The sequence below is a fragment of the Mustela putorius genome, unplaced genomic scaffold (genome assembly GCF_011764305.1).
Source record: "Mustela putorius furo isolate JIRA1106 unplaced genomic scaffold, ASM1176430v1.1 tig00000430_pilon_pilon_pilon, whole genome shotgun sequence".
Taxonomy (NCBI): Eukaryota; Metazoa; Chordata; class Mammalia; order Carnivora; family Mustelidae; genus Mustela; species Mustela putorius.
Genome location: NW_025421377.1, coordinates 25,547,993 through 25,564,930, shown reverse-complemented (window position 1 = coordinate 25,564,930; position 16,938 = coordinate 25,547,993). Strand labels below are relative to the sequence as shown.

The window sequence follows — 16,938 nt, the reverse complement described above, 5'->3', positions numbered from 1 at the left end:
CCCAGTGGAGGAGTCTGAACCCAGAAAAGTGCAGGTGGGAGAGAATATTGCTTCATTTTCCTTATGTTCTCCTGGAAAACTTACTTTCCAAAAAAAACCCCTACCAATGCTGGCTGGCAGCTCTGGTGTCTGCCTGCTGCGCGGCCAGCTGAGGAGCTGGGGCAGAACACCGCGCGGAGTGCACCGATCCCGCTCGGTGAGGCCGTGCCGAGGAGGAGAAGAGCACGGATAGAAAGCAGGAGGGAAAATCAACACTGCCTGCGGTTACCTCTTCCCATATTCCCGCTGGACACGGTTGAGAGAAGCAAATGTCATTACTGTGTTCGGACAGACAGCGAGAGGCTGACCCGCGCATGAAGTCAGGCCCGACTTACAGGCTGCACTTCTCGGCTCACTCCTCGGGGTCACCGGACCGCCCTGCTACGGAAAACCAGTTACCCCAAACCCAAGGAGGCCGGTGACCGTGCAGCAACACTGCTGTACTCCAGCGTCACGAAAAGGTCTCTGATGATTTACATGTTGCGAGGTCCATGTTAGCCTTGTGTCTGGAGTAGTTTCTAGAAAAGTCTTTTAAAAAACTAGTAGAAAGGAAAGTGGGTAATGGCCTCGTGTTTTTTCTTTTCTAGAACTAGGACATCTTTGGAAACCAATATTGTGTCATTGGTTCTGGAACTCAAAGCACTTCTGTTAATAATTGTAACGGGTATTGTTAAAATTCCTCACGGCGGCCTCAGAAGCTGGTATTTTAGGGACAGGCGTGCTGATTTTGAATTTTTGAAGGAACAGAGACCACTTAGGAGAAGTCTGCCCTGGCGCGTTGGGCTGGGTTTCTGCTGGACTCGGCTCACCAGGGCTCTCGGGCTCCCACACAGCACCAAAAGGGCTTCTCAAGCGAGTGTGGCCTGGGGCTCACCCCCCAAGAACGCGACACAGCGAGCAGCAGGCAGGGGTCAGGCTCAGCCATCTAATCCTCTGTCTGTCCTCTGCGCTACACCCTGTTTTGGTCTCAAAGACACCAACGCTGGCCAGAGCCACAAGCCCCGCTATGGCAACTGACGTGTACGCGGGGGCTTGGTGGCTTGAGCAGGAACGGAAGGGGACGCGAGTGTCTGCGGATGACACAGGGAGGATCCTGCGGGACGAACCAGGTCCCCCTTCATGGCATTCTGATTTCTGAAGGCTCTTCGCTGGGCTGTAATGCGACGTATTAGCACATACGGCCAGGCTGGGGTGTACAGTTACTGAGCAGTCACACCAGTCACGCCTGGCCCTGGCCCAAACGGTGCATAGTTGGATGGCATTTTATTTATCTTTCTAATTAGCCTTTACATTTTGGAAATTTGGCTTTAAAAAATGCAGTTAAAAGGGATGTGAGTAACTGAAGGCAACAAGGGGAAAGTTGGCTGTACTCAGCCACCGTTTCTCTGCCGGGCAGCCCTCTTCAAAAAATAAAAAAAGCAACCAAAGAAACTCTAGCAACTTCTATCTGCAGAATTCACTGTGGGAGAGACAATAGAGGTCTTTCTGGAGGGGTCTGTTTTAGCAACATACTCGTATGGAGCTACTTAATTTGCAGAATCACTGAAATTTATTCCTTTACCTCCGCAACGGGTGTAAACCGGTAGGTCCCCCTGGGTGAGATGCTATTGATAAGGCTCCAGCGCTAACAGACCCTCCCTCCCACCTCACCATCTGCCTGCAGCAACCCTGCTGGGCCCCTTCCCCGCCGCTTCCCTGCTGCAGGAGCCGAGGCTCTGATGGAGAACTCAGCAGCGGGTAAGCCACCCGAGCCTTTGCGCCTCTGCTTTCTCACTCAGAGCCCGGGGATAACACCACCTGCCCAGAGCTAATAATGTTGGAACGTTAAGCTTCTTTTCGGAGCCAGGCACCATATACGTGTCCCACTATTTGAGAACTCACGGTGGCCCGATGAGAGAGGGACCTTCCTCATCCTGGTTCTATTAATGAGGAAAGTCAGGTGGACAGAGGTTATTGCCGGACTCAGGTCGTCTGGCTCCAGGGGTCAGGCTTTTCGTCACTGCCTTAAAATAGTTTCTAGAAAAGTTAGGAAGCTCAAATACAATAAAGCTTGCACAAGCATTCTGGGACATATACAAGTGTTACACACTTTCACGTTATTACTTTCTGTGCTGTCATTGATTCGGGAACAGTGCGAACGGCACAGGCCGCTCACGGCAGCGTGACGCCTGCGGGGGTCACCTTCTGCCCTACGCGACAACCCCTTTTGCCTCCTGCGCAGGGCTTTGTGCTGACAGTGTGGCCGGTCAGGTCACTACTAATGTGGCTGGCCTCTGCCCGTGGACCGTCTTCACGTCAAGTAAGAGTAACTGCAGACTCCCAGCCGCCAGGGTTAGGGGCAGAGGGGAGTTGAGGCTCCTCCTAGTAAAAATGAGAAAGACCAAGGTATTTCACCCGTCGGCTTTGTTGTTGTTTCTTGGGTTGGTTTTAAATGGGAGGATCTGGGCAGTAGCACACGGTTGTTTTCTCAGCTGAATTTCATCCCAGAGAGAAAAGTCAGGGGTGATTTTTGTCCCAGGGACAGAACTGGGATCAAACCTCCACTCCCTGCTGGGTGACCCGAGCAAAACAGAAGGATCCTGGGGACTCGACTGCCCTTTCAAATGTTCTCTGGCACAGCCAAGAGTGGCTCTTTCTCGTTCCTTTCCTCGGAGCAGGGCCTGTCGGCAGGACGCTGTCCTGCTCACCTAGCACGGTCTCTTGGCTCTGGGTGTCCGGCATCTCTGACACAGAAGAAACAGTATTGAGTCTCTTTAAATTCAACTAAGCCCACCATCGTCCCTCCCTAAAGGCCCTCCCTGTTTTCCCGGTTTCAGTACGGCCAGTCCCAGGCCCGGAGCTCGAGAGGCAGCCTTGACCCTCTTCTCTACTACGCGCCGTGTCCCATCTGTCCCCGGTCCTGTCCACTCTGCTGCCCGCGCCTCCGTCTGTTTCTCCCGGGGCCCAGTTACACAGGAAGCATCACGTTCCCGAAATGGCCTCCCAGCCACCGCCTCTTCCTCCGGTCTTCCTCCACAGCTGCCAGGGACGGTTCTAAACCGCCCGTCTGCCCCAGCTGTCTCCCTCCTGGAACATCTTGGGGAGGGGGAGGAGCGAGAAATGTGTGACCTTGGCCAAGGTCAAGGTACAGCTCACCACAGCCTCCCTCCCCGGATGGCACAACTGAGCCCCGGGACTCTGAAAGGGGCTCTGTCACGCGAAGTGCGGCCGGGTGCCGGGGCAGGGAGCCGACGGTGAAGGAACGGCCCAGAACCAGGCCTAGTTTCCTGCCTCCCCCTTTATGCTCTTGCTCTGACCAGGGCTGACTTGCACACAGGGTGCGGCAGCAGAACTCTGAGGAAAGCCCTGCCTTTAAAACAAGAAGACCAGAAAAGGGGCCTCTGTGAGCTCAAGAATGCGGGGAAAATCCTGTTTGGACCATCCTTTTTTTCTCCTCCTAGCCCTAGTGCCCAAGAGTAGACTCCCTGAGCTGCACGCTGCAGTGATGGCTCAGGCACTGAAAACCCTAAGGAAACCTTCTTTCTGTTCCGAGGCACTGGCCTGAACAGTGTGAGGGGAATCCCCCGTTTCTTCTTTCTTTTATGGAGGGGGGTCCCAGTCATGCAGAACAGCAGAGCAGCACAGGCGGCTATAATCAGAAGAACTTACCTCCCCAGCCAGAGGCCCAGGCAAAGGGGCTGCCGGGAGCCAGGGAATGTGGGGGAAAATACCAGACAAGAGAGAGTTAGAAAGAAGATCCCCAAATTCTGTGTACGAACTGACACTGCCTACGCTCAGACTCAAGGTGGCATGTGTGTAGGACAGACCGAAACCAGCACAGAAAAGGCCGTGAGAACTGAACTATATGATAGAAGCAACCACCCAAGTCCCAGGCTAACCTCTGAATGGCGCATGCTTGGGACAGCACAGCAAAGGCTCTGAAAATGAAAGTGATATTGGAGCCTGCACCCAAAGTTGGGGCAGAACTTATAGTCTGAAGCTGGATAGTCTGTCTGCTAAAATAAAAACAAAAAATCCATTTGGAGGATTTTAACAAAACTCAGGATCTCACAACATAATACCCCAAATGTTCAGAATACAAAATTTCCCAATTTAAACACACACACACACAGTAAAACTGTGAGCAATTCCCAGGGGAAGACCATTAACAGGTGCTAGCCCCAGTGCTGGGATTACCAAAGTCCTTAAAATAGCTTTTAAAACCTTCCTCCAAAGTAAAAGTAAACACCCTTGAAATGAGGACAGAAGTTGTTGGCAAAGAAATAGACACTACCAAAAAACCTAACTGAATGGAGGATGCTTGGATGGTTCAGTCGGTTACGCATCTGACTCTTGATTTCCGCTTAGGACATGATCTCAGGGTTATGAGATCGAGCCCCATGTCAGGCTCTGCTCAGCACAGAATCTGCTTTGATTCTCTCTCTCCATTCCCCACCTGACCCCTCTACCAACTTATTCTTGACCTCTCAAATAAATAAAATCTAAAACAAAAAAAGTAACTGGAAATTTGGGATCTAAAACCTAATTTGAAATTAAGAAAATCACTGGCAGAATGAAGACAGACCTATAGAAATTATCCAATCTGAACAGAGCTTCAGGGATTCGTGGGGCAGTATCAAAAGGTCTAATATTTGTGGTACTCGAGTCCCAAAAGGAGAAAAAAGATTAGTACATAAAAAACATTTGAAGACATAATGATGGCTGAAAAGTTCCTGAATTTAGTGAAAGACATAAATTTACAGAATCAAGAAGTTAGTAAATGCCAAATAGGAGAAACCAAAGAAAATCAGGCCCATGCAGATCATAATCGAACTCCTGAAAACCAAAGATACAGAAAAAAAAAAATTAAAGCAGCCAGAGAAAAACAACACATGGCATATAGGAGAAACAATACTTAAATGACTGTGCATTTCTCATCAGAAACCATGGGAGTAAGAAAGTGCAGCAACAATTCTAAATTGCTAAAAGAAGAACAGTCAACTCGGAATCCCATATCCAGTGAGAATATCCTCCAGGAATGGCAGCGGAATAAAGACATTCCAAGACTAAGAAAAGCTAAGAGAAACTGTCACCAGCGGACCTATTTTAAAAGAAATGCTGAATTCTTCCAGGCTGAAGGGATGAAAGACCACAGAGGAATCTGGAACTTGAGGAATGAAGAACAGCAGAAAAGTGCAGCTGAGAGCCATCTGGGTCACCGATGATCTCTTGGGGAAAGCCAGTTCTGAGGAACAACAGATTCGTCTTGCCTTTTGAAATATTCCGCTAAGTCCCTAAGCCAAAACTTCTGGCCTTCAGAACAAAGAATCATGGGATCTGTTGAAGCAGATTTTTGCCCAATAGATACAGCAAGGTTAGGCAGATGATTTAAACTTCTAGTTATTAGACCATCTTTAGTTATGTTCAGACAATGAAAGGGTTTCATCCTTTAATGCTTACATTTACTGGGAACGTGATAATCCATCATCTATGATGTTTACATAAAAACACGTTAAAATAGAATTGAGCTCAAAGGCTAATTTAATTTTTAAAAATATTAATTTTAAATTGGGACTCTAGTTTCCACAGACTCCTAGTGAATTTCATGCCTAGAAATAGAGCTTAGGTTATTAATAACTTTAAATATCAGGTAACAAAGTATTACCTTACAAAAGTTAGTGGAAGGCTGTGCTCTACCTTGGAACAATCTTGACCCAGCATCGTTTTTTAAAATCAACCTTAGAAAAGTTTGTTGTATGTGCATCAGGAAGGGAACTGCATTTTCAACTCGATGATGCCTGCCACGTCACTTAAAACACATCTATTTTGTTTCCAGATCAGATATGTAAATGCAAATGACACCAGTGAAAATCCTGCCACACACGAATAAGCGTGCAGTTCATTCAAAACCTCTCCCAGGGTCTTCTGTCCACCTTAAGATCCAAACTCTCCAGCCTTTCACACAGAGCCCCGCATGGCCTCCATGACCTTCTGGGATCCATCACCTTCCTGTGTGATCCTCTAACTTTGCTAATTTCTAAGTGAGGCCGGAGGCTTTTTGTTTTACATCCCAAAGTATCAAACTGCTAGCAAAAGCTTTCTGTGGCACACACGCCCTCCCTATGTTTCTCCAGGTCTTTTTCCAGGCCAGACCCTTTGTCTTGACTTCTCCTCTTGCCCTGACCCCTTCTGACCCATTCTGATAACTTGGGTGTAAAAAGTGGCAATTCAGGTGTGAGGAAGTTTTGTGGAAATAAAGGTGATGTGGCCCCTATGAAAACAGGGCCCACGCCTAACGAGAAGTGCTTAGTACGTGGTAACTCCTGTACCTCCTGTGAGTATTAATCCTCTGTGCCCTAATATTTTCGGTTTAAAAATACTTTTGCCACATAATAATCAGAGTGAGAGGCTGATAATAAAGTGATAAAAATGCGTTTTTTTTTTTTTTAAGCAATGAGTAATTTGTCCCACTGCTACTGTAAAATAGGATGTGTTTACCTGCAAAAAATAAAACCCCCCAAACCTGTCAAATATTCAGTGAAAGGGCACATGACACCCCGGTACCTGTAATGGTGTTTATAGCGCCCCCCTATGGGACAAATACAGACAGCCCAGAGCAGGCGGGTTTTTCCCCTGACTGGAGGGCCCATTAAATGGGGGCCTTTGGCGGCACTGGAGTAAGGGACATGCCAGAAGGTGTGCCATGAAGCAGGTGTTTACACAGGAAAACCTTGGGCTGGGAGAGCGTGGTGATGGGGTGGCCGCATCAGCCGGAGCCGGAGGAGCGAGGGCAGTGCGGCTGCTCTGAGATCCCTAATCCCCCCCCCCGCCCCCCGCCCGCCCCACGACTCCCTGCTCCCAGGGTCTGTACCCTGCGGTCTCAATCCACGTGGAAGCTGGAGAGCTTAGGGACCTGGAGAGTAAGTGAAACAGAATCACGTAAGAAAGCTGCTCCTTGGGGCGCCTGGGTGGCTCAGTGGGTTAAAGCCTCTGCCTTCGGCTCAGGCCATGATCCCAGGGTCCTTGGATTGAGCCCCACATCGTGCTCTCTGCTCCTCGGGGAGCCTGCTTCCTCCTCCTCTCTCTCTGCCTGCCTCTCTGCCTACTTGTGATCTCTCTCTTTGTCAAATAAATAAATAAAACCTTAAAAAAAAAAAGAAAGCTACTCCTGGACTTGGTACCACGGAGAGCCACTCACATTCCAAGCGCAGCAAGGGACGTGCTTTAACAAAGAGCCCTTTCTCGGGATCGAGGCCTGCCGGGTCTGAAGGGCTGAAAGTGCAGAGGCAGGCGGCCCCTGTGGGGCTGCAGGCAGGAGCGTGGGAGGCGAGAACGTGCTCCCCTGCAGGCACAGCTGGGCTTAGAGCACCGCGGGTGCGGGAAGACAGGCGGCATCACAGTCATTTTTAAAATGCTTTGCATTTGAAACTTCTGCAGGGCTCTCCCTGCCGGCTGCTAACTTCCAGGGGTGTTCCAAGCCCTTCACCAGGCGCTGCGGAGAGCACTGGGGGACCCGGAGATTAACACCACCTTTTCTCACGAGCGTCTTTGGACAGTTGGTCTTTTCCCTTAAGGTTTCTACATTTTCCAGGTTCCGTGGTCCTTCTGACCATGAAACATGAAATGAAAATGACACTGACCCTGGGCACCGCTGGGCAGCCCTGAGCACTGGGTCTCTGTGTTGGATTAAGAGTCAGGGAACCTGGGTTCAGTTTCAGCTCTGCAACCTCTAGGAAGGGACCCTCACTTGTGTCATCTATAAAAATTGCGAGTGACAGGAAAGCTGTGAGAAATCACTAAATGCCATGAAGTCGAGCGTCTGGTGACAGCATGGGCGGGGCTGCTGCTGCACAGGCCCTTCTTCCTCTCCTGCCCCAAGGGGCCAGGAACCTTCCTAGGACCCTGGCTACCTTCGGGGGGAGATCAGAACACAGCCCCCCGTTCTTTACCTTCTTTTCATTGACGTCCACCTGCTCCTCCTCCTCGCTCACGTCCGCCGGCATGGCCTTGATCTTGTTCAGGAGCTCGGCTTTGGGGGCAGACACACGGTAGTAGGCCGGGCAGTTGACCAACACGCCCACCGCTTCCCTGTCTTCACCCCTGCATCGTAAGAACAAAAGAGTACACAGCACGTTCCAGAAGCTTCGCTTGACCACCTGCTGCTCCTTCAGAAATGTGTGAAAAATTCTATTCAGTCCCTTCCCAGAAATTACATGAATAAATATTTACTGATGAGTGAGTACTATGCGTAGGGCTCTTGATTCCAGGCAGACGTGCGCTGGAAAATGCCAAAGGCAATACTGGGGGGACTGGGAGTCAGGCCTGCGCATCTCCCCGATGCCTCTGGGGGAGTCCTGTAGCCTGCCTGTGCGCTTCTCCTTCTGTGAAAAGTGTAAGAACAATGCTGACTCCCTGTTTCTCAGGGGGGCCCCGGGGCAGCTGTGACGCAGTGAACGTGGAGGTATTTTCAAGGGGCTGCGCCTCTCAGACTGCAGTCTTGGCCTTCCAGGGTCACAGAATCTTCCCGACCCCTGCCGTAATTGTTGCCTGGACGCGTAGCATTTTTCCTTCTCATGTGAGCGCGCTATCCCGGATGCACCCAGGAAACCTACAGCCTGCTGGTCAGTGTGGACGAGACGTGAAGTTGACTCCTTAGTTACACAGCAGGGGTGCCAAGAGTTTGGAGAACAAACCAGGAATTGAGAAACCCGGTATCGAGTCAGCGTTCTGTGTTGTACTATACCCAAGCGGTCTCTCTGGGTATGAGTCAGGGGCTACCAGCTGAGGAAATGATGCCACGGGAGCGGGTTCGGTTCTCCTGGAGAGGTACGTCAATCTGGTGACTTAACATCTAGGCCTACATTTTGCAGTGGCATAAAGACCCACCAAAACAAGTCATTTTTACTAGTCTCCGGCTTGCTAGGACTGTTCTAAGCAATATGGTTTCGTGTTAAATGTTCTAAGCAACATTTAATTCACTTAACTGAAAAAACTGGAAAAGGTCTTCTGGAACTGGAAAAGGTATACTTTTCCACCCAGATATACTCATTGCATAACAAATCGGCTTCTTGAGCATTGAACTAACTAACCAAGCCTCCCAAAGGCTGTTGGCCAAGTCACACACACAGCAGGACAATGGTCCTTCCCACCAGAAGAGGGCGCAGGCCACCCTCTTGAAATTCCTCCCGCGGGTCTCGGGGCTGCAAGTTAGGTGACTTTTCTGTTCACTTCTACATTGAGAACACGAGCTCTCGAGATGATGCTAGGAAATGCTCAGCTGAGGATGTATCTGTAAGTTACTTTGGCCTTTCTACAGCAGGAGGTCAGAGAACAGACCGGATGGCAGGTCCTGACCTTGATCTGCTACAGACGCGCATAGTTAAGGGACCGGCACACCCACAGAGCCTCCTGCTTGGGTCGCTCATGGAGCCCAGAGGACTGGCTGGCACGTTGGAGGTACTCAGTAAGCGTTTGATGAACACATGACCCGGGAGAAGTCACTTCACCTCCGTCAGTCTCTGCCAAGTCTGAAGCGTCGGATGGACAGAGGGACAGTTCAGGCCTCAGACTAGGAGAGGCTCCAACCAGCTACCCGAGAGCTCGTAAGGACTCCTAACTCTTCCTCCCCCTCCCGCAAGTCAAAGCATAGTACTCTCGCTAGTAATTTAGTTAGGACCAGTTGGAAATTTCTGAAAGGCAAGACCAAATTTAGATGAAACGCTGTTTTCATTTGGTCTAGAAGCCACTAACTATGGAGTTCCAGTCCCTCAATCTGCATAGCTTACACTGAAGATTAAAAAGAAAACAAAAACCACTTTAAACCTTTCCCAAGTTGGCCTTGAAGGAAATCAAATATGCAAGAAAATATTGCAATAACCCAGGAGTAATCAAAAGAATGACAAACGCAGACCCCGGTGACGAGGCGCCGGGACGCGTCGCGCCGCAGTAATGGCGGGAGCAGAGGCTCCGGCCGGACCCAGCAGTAACAGCGCGCCCACGCTCAGGTCCTCCTGGGTTTTCAGGACGAAGCGAACATCCAGGCTTTCGGAAGGTGGCTGTCGGGGTCGTGAACGAGCCCCTTTGTCCCAGCTGCACCCTTCCCACAGTCTGTCTCACCTCCGCCTGTAGGCGGTCTCAGATGTGCTCACCCCTTCCCCTGCCCTCGGCACAGACCCCCGTGGGGCTCTCGATTACCACGATCCTGACCAAGAACGGACAGTTGCTTGTTCCCCAAGCTGGGGACACTGCAAAGTCGTTAAGAGGGCAGACACGGTCATGGTGCCTCGTTCAAATCCAGAGGCCGCCACTCACGTGCTCTAGGCCCTCGGTGGGGCGCGGTCTTCATTTCTCTGTGCTTCCAAGTTTCCTCACTTGTAAAAGGGAGATAAAACTAGGAGCTACGTCAGGAGGTTCTTGTTGAAGACTGAATCAGAAACTGCTCACACGAAACACCAACACAATGATTCACACGAAGAACTGAGCACTACGAATGGTTCGAAGGGCCGTCACCACCACTACTACTGTTTTTGTTGTAGGGCAGGTGCCTGGTGACTCATGGTCAGTCTGTCCCACGCCCCACTCCTCAGAGCCATTCAAAGGCTGTGATGGAGGGTCACGTAAGTTGTCCTAGACTTACCACCACCCCCGTGGAAGGAGTCTCAAACTCAGTCTCTGCAGGCATTCCCAGGGACTTACCTCTTGCTTTCGTATCCCGCGCAGGTGACAGTCCTCTGCGTGGCCTTTCTCTTCGTGCTGTTCTCTTTCAGCAAGCTAACATCTCGGGGAAACAAACCTTCCATTAGGTCCATAGTTGTCTTCATTCTGGAGTCTGGATCCAAAATGTCTGCCAGGGATTTGTCTTGGTGGACGATTTCCTTGGCCAGAGCCTCTGTGCGGATGTCTTCTGAGGACTTCTGAGAGCCAGAACTGACATTGTTTTCGAAACCTTGAGTGCCACAGACGGGGTTGTTGATGGGAGCTGGCTGCCCGGGGCTTGGCTGCTTGCCAAGAGCCCCATCAGGCTGGGGCAGAGCACCCGTGCTGGAAGGGGGGTTGGTCCCGTTGGCCTCTGAACCCTTGACAGAAGTTTGGGATCTGGAAGCCGGTGTCTGCCAGCCGGCCGAATGGACTGTACTGGGAATGGACCTTTCCTTGGCAACGGTCACCTCGGCGAATTTGCTGGAGCTGCCGGGGATATTACAAAGAGAAGGTAGAAGAGGAGTCAGCAGAGAGGCAGGAAGACTCAGGGCTGTTGCTTCTCACATGAGGAATGGAAGGACAAGGTAGTCATGCTCTGAGGTTATCATCCCCCAAACTGTAGGGTCCTAAAGGGCATCCCCCTCAGCCCAGCGCTGGTCACAGGGAAGCTGCGTGACTTTGCAAGGGGGGAGGGACCTAGTGGGAATTCAGTTGTGGTGGATGTTGCAGTGAGATTCCAGAGCTTTCTGAAAGGTCCCGGGGAACAAAGGGCAGTGGTGCTACATCCTCCTGGGGTGTCTAGAGGGAGCTGCCCTAGAGGCAACGTGTTCTGGGGCTCGGAGATCGCCTGTCCCAGGGAGCGTTGGTTTGGAAGAGCTACCACCCCTTCTTGTGGCTTCCACAAGATTTTCCCTGAACATAACTGACCTTTAGCTCCGTTCTTTGTCCTCTCCAATGGACATGGAGCGACTCTGGAAAGAAAGCTGAGCACAGCCTGGCTGTAGCCCAACCTCTTTTTCTCTGGAGTGCGGCTGCCTCTAGGCTATTCTACGCCTCCCTCTCTCCCTCTCACACACGGCCCCCGCCTGTTTCTAGCACGGCTGAGGGGGGGCAGGTGAGCCTGTTTTAGGTCGACGACGAGGGGAGGCCCACGGACACCCACAGAGAAGCCGTATTTTCCAGTGTCGGCTCCATCAGTAATAAAAGGGACATTCCTGTTTTCTCTGTCTTCCTCCTCTGCCCCTTTAACCGATCAGGAGCTCAAGCAGGGAAGAGAGATGTCGCCCCCTTGGCACTTATCACGCCCTTGGAAACTGAACGCCGCCCCTCGGCCGCTGGGGCTCACTCTCGTCCCCGCGGTCCCCGTGCTGGGAACTGGCTACTAAGGCAGCGACCAGCCAAAGTACACGAACGACCCCGTTCTGCCGGTTTCATCACTCGAGTCTATAGGGTCCCCACACCAGGCCGCTTCTGTGGCCAGCGGGAGGAGGGTCTGGGGAGGCTGCAGGGTGACCATCTCTTACCAGATGCGCCCTTTCGGGCCTCCGCGGGGGCTCGCCCTGCACGGAGTCGCCCGCTTACCTGGGACGGGGCCCCGTGGGAGCCTCACTGCCCGGCGCCGCGGCGCACACAGCTTGGGGAGGAGGTGGGGGAAAGTCGTCCAAGCCGTCCGCTGGGGTGTCCTGGCTCCGTGCAGGCGGCGGGGGTGGGGGCAGCTCAAACGTGGGGCAGGAGGCGGCCCTGGGGTCCGAGTCCCTCACAAACACGTCGTCATCGTAGTCCTCCCGCGGTGGGGGGGAGGCCTGCAGGGCGGACTCCGATATCCGGAGGGAGATCCTGCCCGGAGCGCTCGGGGTTCCGAGCGGCGTGTCGTCAGGGCCGCTGCCCGAGCTCGGAGGGGCCCGCTGTGCTTTGTGGCGCTGCGGGCTTGCACACTCGGGGGACGGCGAGGCCTCGGGGAGGCCGTCCTGCGGGGCCGCGGGGGCCCACTTCACGCGGGGCGGGGCGGGCCGCGGAGGCTGGGAGACCCGCCTCCTGGTCGCCTCCTCTGGGCTGTCGGGCTCGTGGCCTCTGGGACGCGCAGGCTGCACCGGGCTGTGACCATTGCTCCTGTGGGTCGCCGCCAGCGTGTGGGGCGGGAGAGGCTGTGGCCCTGCCTGACCGTCCCTTCCAGCAGGCTCATCGGCCGCAGCCCGCGAGCTCAAGGGAACAGGGGCCGGCAGAGCCGAGCCCAGTGGGGTCAGGGGTGCGGCCCTGGGGTCTGTGAGATGCCCCGGCACTCCTGTGGGCACCGGCCCCGGGCAAGGCGTTGTTCTGCTAGCCTGCCTCTGCGGGTCCAGGGGTCCGGGACATTTGCTGGGAACAGAGGCTCCGCCAACAGCTTTGTAGCCCGGACCACCCCAGCGAGGGCTAGGATGGAGTCTGAGCAACGGCATGTCCTCCCCGCCTCTTTCGGAGCAACCGAGCGACCTGGAGAAGGACACAGACCTGGGGTTACCGAGTGGGATACAGACCTGGGGTTAGGGAGCAGGACACAGACCCAGGGTTGGGGAGCAGGGGTTGGGGAGCAGGACATAGACCTGGGGTTAGGGAGCAGGACACAGACCCAGGGTTATGGAGCAGGATACAGAACTGGGGTTAGGGAGCGGGACACAGACCCAGGGTTATGGAGCAGGATACAGAACTGGGGTTAGGGAGCGGGACACAGACCCAGGGTTCCTGAGTGGGACACAGACCCAGGGTTACGGCTCAGAAGAAAGGGGCAAATACTGAACCCAGAGTTCATGACAGAGATGGGAAAGCGTTTAGGGAAAAGGAGCCCAGAGAAGCTGCGTACTGTCCCTCCGACTGCTCGTACAAAGAACGGAGTTTTTTAAAAAAAAAACGCCAGATAGGCATAAACCCCTACAGGAAAATGTCAAATGGCCGACTTGGGGCCACAAGGCATTTCCCATTATTCGCTCTCTCACTGCCCCCTTCCCCACCCCCCCAACCCCCCGCAGCACACAGATCCTGCAACTGGTGGCTTTGCAGGGCAGGCCTCAGGATACAAAAGCAAACAGGTACATTTCTTCAGGCCTTTTTAGGACTCCTTTGGGAAAAAGAGTGCTGCCTTAGTCTCTCCCAGTGGGCTGCCCCTGGGAGAGGTCTGCTGGGAAAGCATCTGCGTGGGCTGCCGAACGTGGAGGTTTTATTTACCATTTTCCTTTAATCTCCGAGCGTTTTCATTTTTTAGAATGGAAAGTAAGAAGGAGGGGGAGAGTCTCACCCAACGAGCTAATAAGCCATGATCTCTGTAGAGAGAGATCGACCACAATGCGCAAATAGGGCACATGGTGATTTAGACACCTGTCCTCCACCTCGGCTCTGAGGACAACCCCAACAATTTCTAATACTTTTGTTATTATGTTCTAAAGGGAAAACAAAACAGAAATCTGCAGCACCGCCTGCTGCCGCGCAGGAGTTAATAAAATCGATCTCCAGCAAACCCACCCTCGTTTGAAAATCCCGCATTTGGAGCTCTCGGGATGCCCGTGAATCTGGAGAGCAGATGGAACTTTTCATCTTACAGATCCAAGTCCTCAGGGAGCTGTGGCTCAGTCCCCAGGCAGAGCCCCAGCACAGGCCTGCCATACACCCGCCCGCGCGCCAGGCCGGGAGAACGCGGCATATGGAAGGGAAAGATGGCAAAGAACCAAATTAGCTTCTCGTGATGTTGTTTCTGTATCACAACTGCAGACAGTTAAGGGCCCGTCTCTCTCAGACGCGACTCTGCCCTTCCCCTGAAGTAGCCTTTTCATGTAGAGGCGGTTTCTTTACCGAGAACCTCTCAGTATTTAAGACCGGCTGCTCTGTCCTTCCTGGCGCGTTCCCAAAGGGGTGAACTGAAAACCCAAAGGCAGGAGATGTGCTGGGAGCTTTGCTCCCGTACTCATGGCGGAATCCTCGGGACCTGATACAAAGCACCCTGTCCGCAAATGTCTGTTGAACGAGCCGTACCTCTGCCCAATTGTTCAGACAAGGATATAAGCGATTTTTACACTCAACGTCCTCTAATAGGACACGGAATAAGTGTAATCTGTTTTACTGACTAACCTGTTATGTATATGTTTGTTGGCTAGTTGGTTTTGTTGTTGTTGTTGCTGTTTTTATCTCGGAGAACTGTCTACTCAAGTTCTTTCCGTCATTAAGGTATTTGATTTTTGTGGTTGAGTTTCACCTTTGACTTCAGATGATTCTCGTTCGGCAGTGCTCTAGGTCACTGTTCGTTCTCCCTTGTCTCTAGCTTTTAAGCAATGCACTGAAACTAACCAAAGTTCTGAGTCTCGCCTTGAAAACTTTCTTTACTTGAGGCACAGCTCTGGGAGGAAAAGCACATAGTCTGCTAGGATAGAAGGTAACTAAGTACCCACTTTCTGACACCATGTGGGCTGCTTTTTTTTTTTTTTTTTTAAAGAGTGAGAGGGCATGAGTGGGAGAGGAAGGGCAGAGCGAGAGGGGGAAGCAGGCTCCCCGCTGAGCAGGGAGCCGGAGGCGGGACTCTATCCCAGGACCTGAGATCATGACCTGAGCTGAAGGTAGACGCTTAACGGACTGAGCCACCCAGGCGCCCCTTGATGGCAGTTTTAAACTACCTTTCCTATTTCCTATTCCTAAGGGCCTGAAAATTATGATTTGGGAGCTTTATTTTTTACCTCCTGTGCTTCTGATACGTTTGTCTGGCTCTGTGAGGCTGTTCACGAGACGCCCATACTTCTCCTGTGCTCTAGTCACCGCACCTGATCCTCTGCGCGCAGAGCCGGAAAAGAGCCCACACGGCCCCAGTGGTGAGGCCTCAGCGTTTGCTCCGTGAACCTTTCTAAGGCTAAACTTACTTGACGTCAGCTACTGCCTCAAAGTGCACATTCAAAACCTATTCCGAGTAAGTATCATTTTTAGAGAAAGTCATCTATAAAGGAAAAATTTTAAAGTTTCCTATGGCCTAGACAAACTGAAAAGGCAACGCACAATACTGTGAAACATCGTAATGTCACATTTCCCTTTCTGGTAGAGCGGAAGAGAAAGAGCAAAGTGCAGCATTCACAAGGCAGAGAGCCTCCGAAACACACGGACATACCTGGACCCAGGGGCAGCCGAATAACACGGATCCTTCATGAGACCAAAGCTGTTGTTTTCCCCCAAAACCACATCCTTGAAACACAAGAAAGGCACAGCGTTACTACCAACAAACAGGCGTTTAAATTTACCAAGAGGGTGACAGTAGAAAGGAGAGAGAACGTTTATCAGAGGCCTACTAGTGTCAGGCACCAACGAGGCACTGTCGCATACTGGCCGCTTCACCCCCAAAGCCCCAGGAACTACTGTTAACCCCAGGGCACTGAGGAGGAGACAGGCCCAAAGCCGTTGCCCTTCCCAAGGCCACAAGTGGCAGGCCTAGGGTTTGGGCCTTGTTCTGTCTCCCCAGGGGCCTCTCCTCACAAAGACATGTTCTAAGCAGAAGTCTGATGACGGTCACCCCCAGGGTTCAAATGACCCTGCACGCGAAATAGAGCGATGAAAATTCTTTCAAAGGACCATACTTTTGAAACAGCGATAGGGAAACATGGGAGATGACAATACAAGGATAGTTTATTGAATTTAGCAAAAATCTCAAATGTTTTCAGTTATAATGAGAGAAGAGATATGAATCTGGCTTGTAATCAGGTTTAAGTATTTTCTTTTCAGGGAAAAAAAAAATTTCACCCACAAGTAGGGTAAGGTATCAGTGACTTTGGCAACTTTTCAGGGGTCATCATTACTTATATTTGTTTTTAATAAGGATGTAGATTGGTTTCCTGAAAGGGTGGTAGGTGAGGTTTTTTGGTTTTTTTTTTGGTGAGCTTTTGATAGTACAATATTTGGCCCATGTGAACAGGTCCTGATGAAAACAATGATCTTGCTACTGATAATACATTTAATTTTTTTTAATTTAAAAAATGTTTTTTTTTTTAATATTTTGTTTATTTATTTGACAGACAGAGATCACAAGTAGGCAGAGAGGCAGGCAGAGAGAGAGGAAGGGAAGCAGGCTTCCTGCTGAGCAGAGAGCCCGATGCGGGGCTCGATCCCAGGACCCTGGGATCATGACCTGAGCCGAAGGCAGAGGCTTTAACCCACTGAGCCACCCAGGTGCCCCTGATAATATATTTAATTTTTAATTATTTATAAATAACAGAAATTAAA

General features: G+C 51.6%; 1 protein-coding gene across 7 annotated transcripts in view; it reads right to left on the bottom strand.

Annotated features, from left to right (window-relative positions):
* SHROOM3 (shroom family member 3) overlaps positions 1-16,938 on the bottom strand; it is a 291,226-nt gene that overhangs the window by 5,539 nt on the left and 268,749 nt on the right. For all 7 annotated transcript variants that reach the window (XM_045079903.1, XM_045079909.1, XM_045079905.1 and 4 more), the window contains 4 exons: positions 15,833-15,906; positions 12,298-13,185; positions 10,714-11,202; positions 7,968-8,118 (listed from right to left, as the gene is read on the bottom strand). In XM_045079903.1, the coding sequence (XP_044935838.1) occupies positions 7,968-8,118; positions 10,714-11,202; positions 12,298-13,185; positions 15,833-15,906 (1,602 nt within the window). The remainder of the gene's footprint in view (positions 1-7,967; positions 8,119-10,713; positions 11,203-12,297; positions 13,186-15,832; positions 15,907-16,938) is intronic.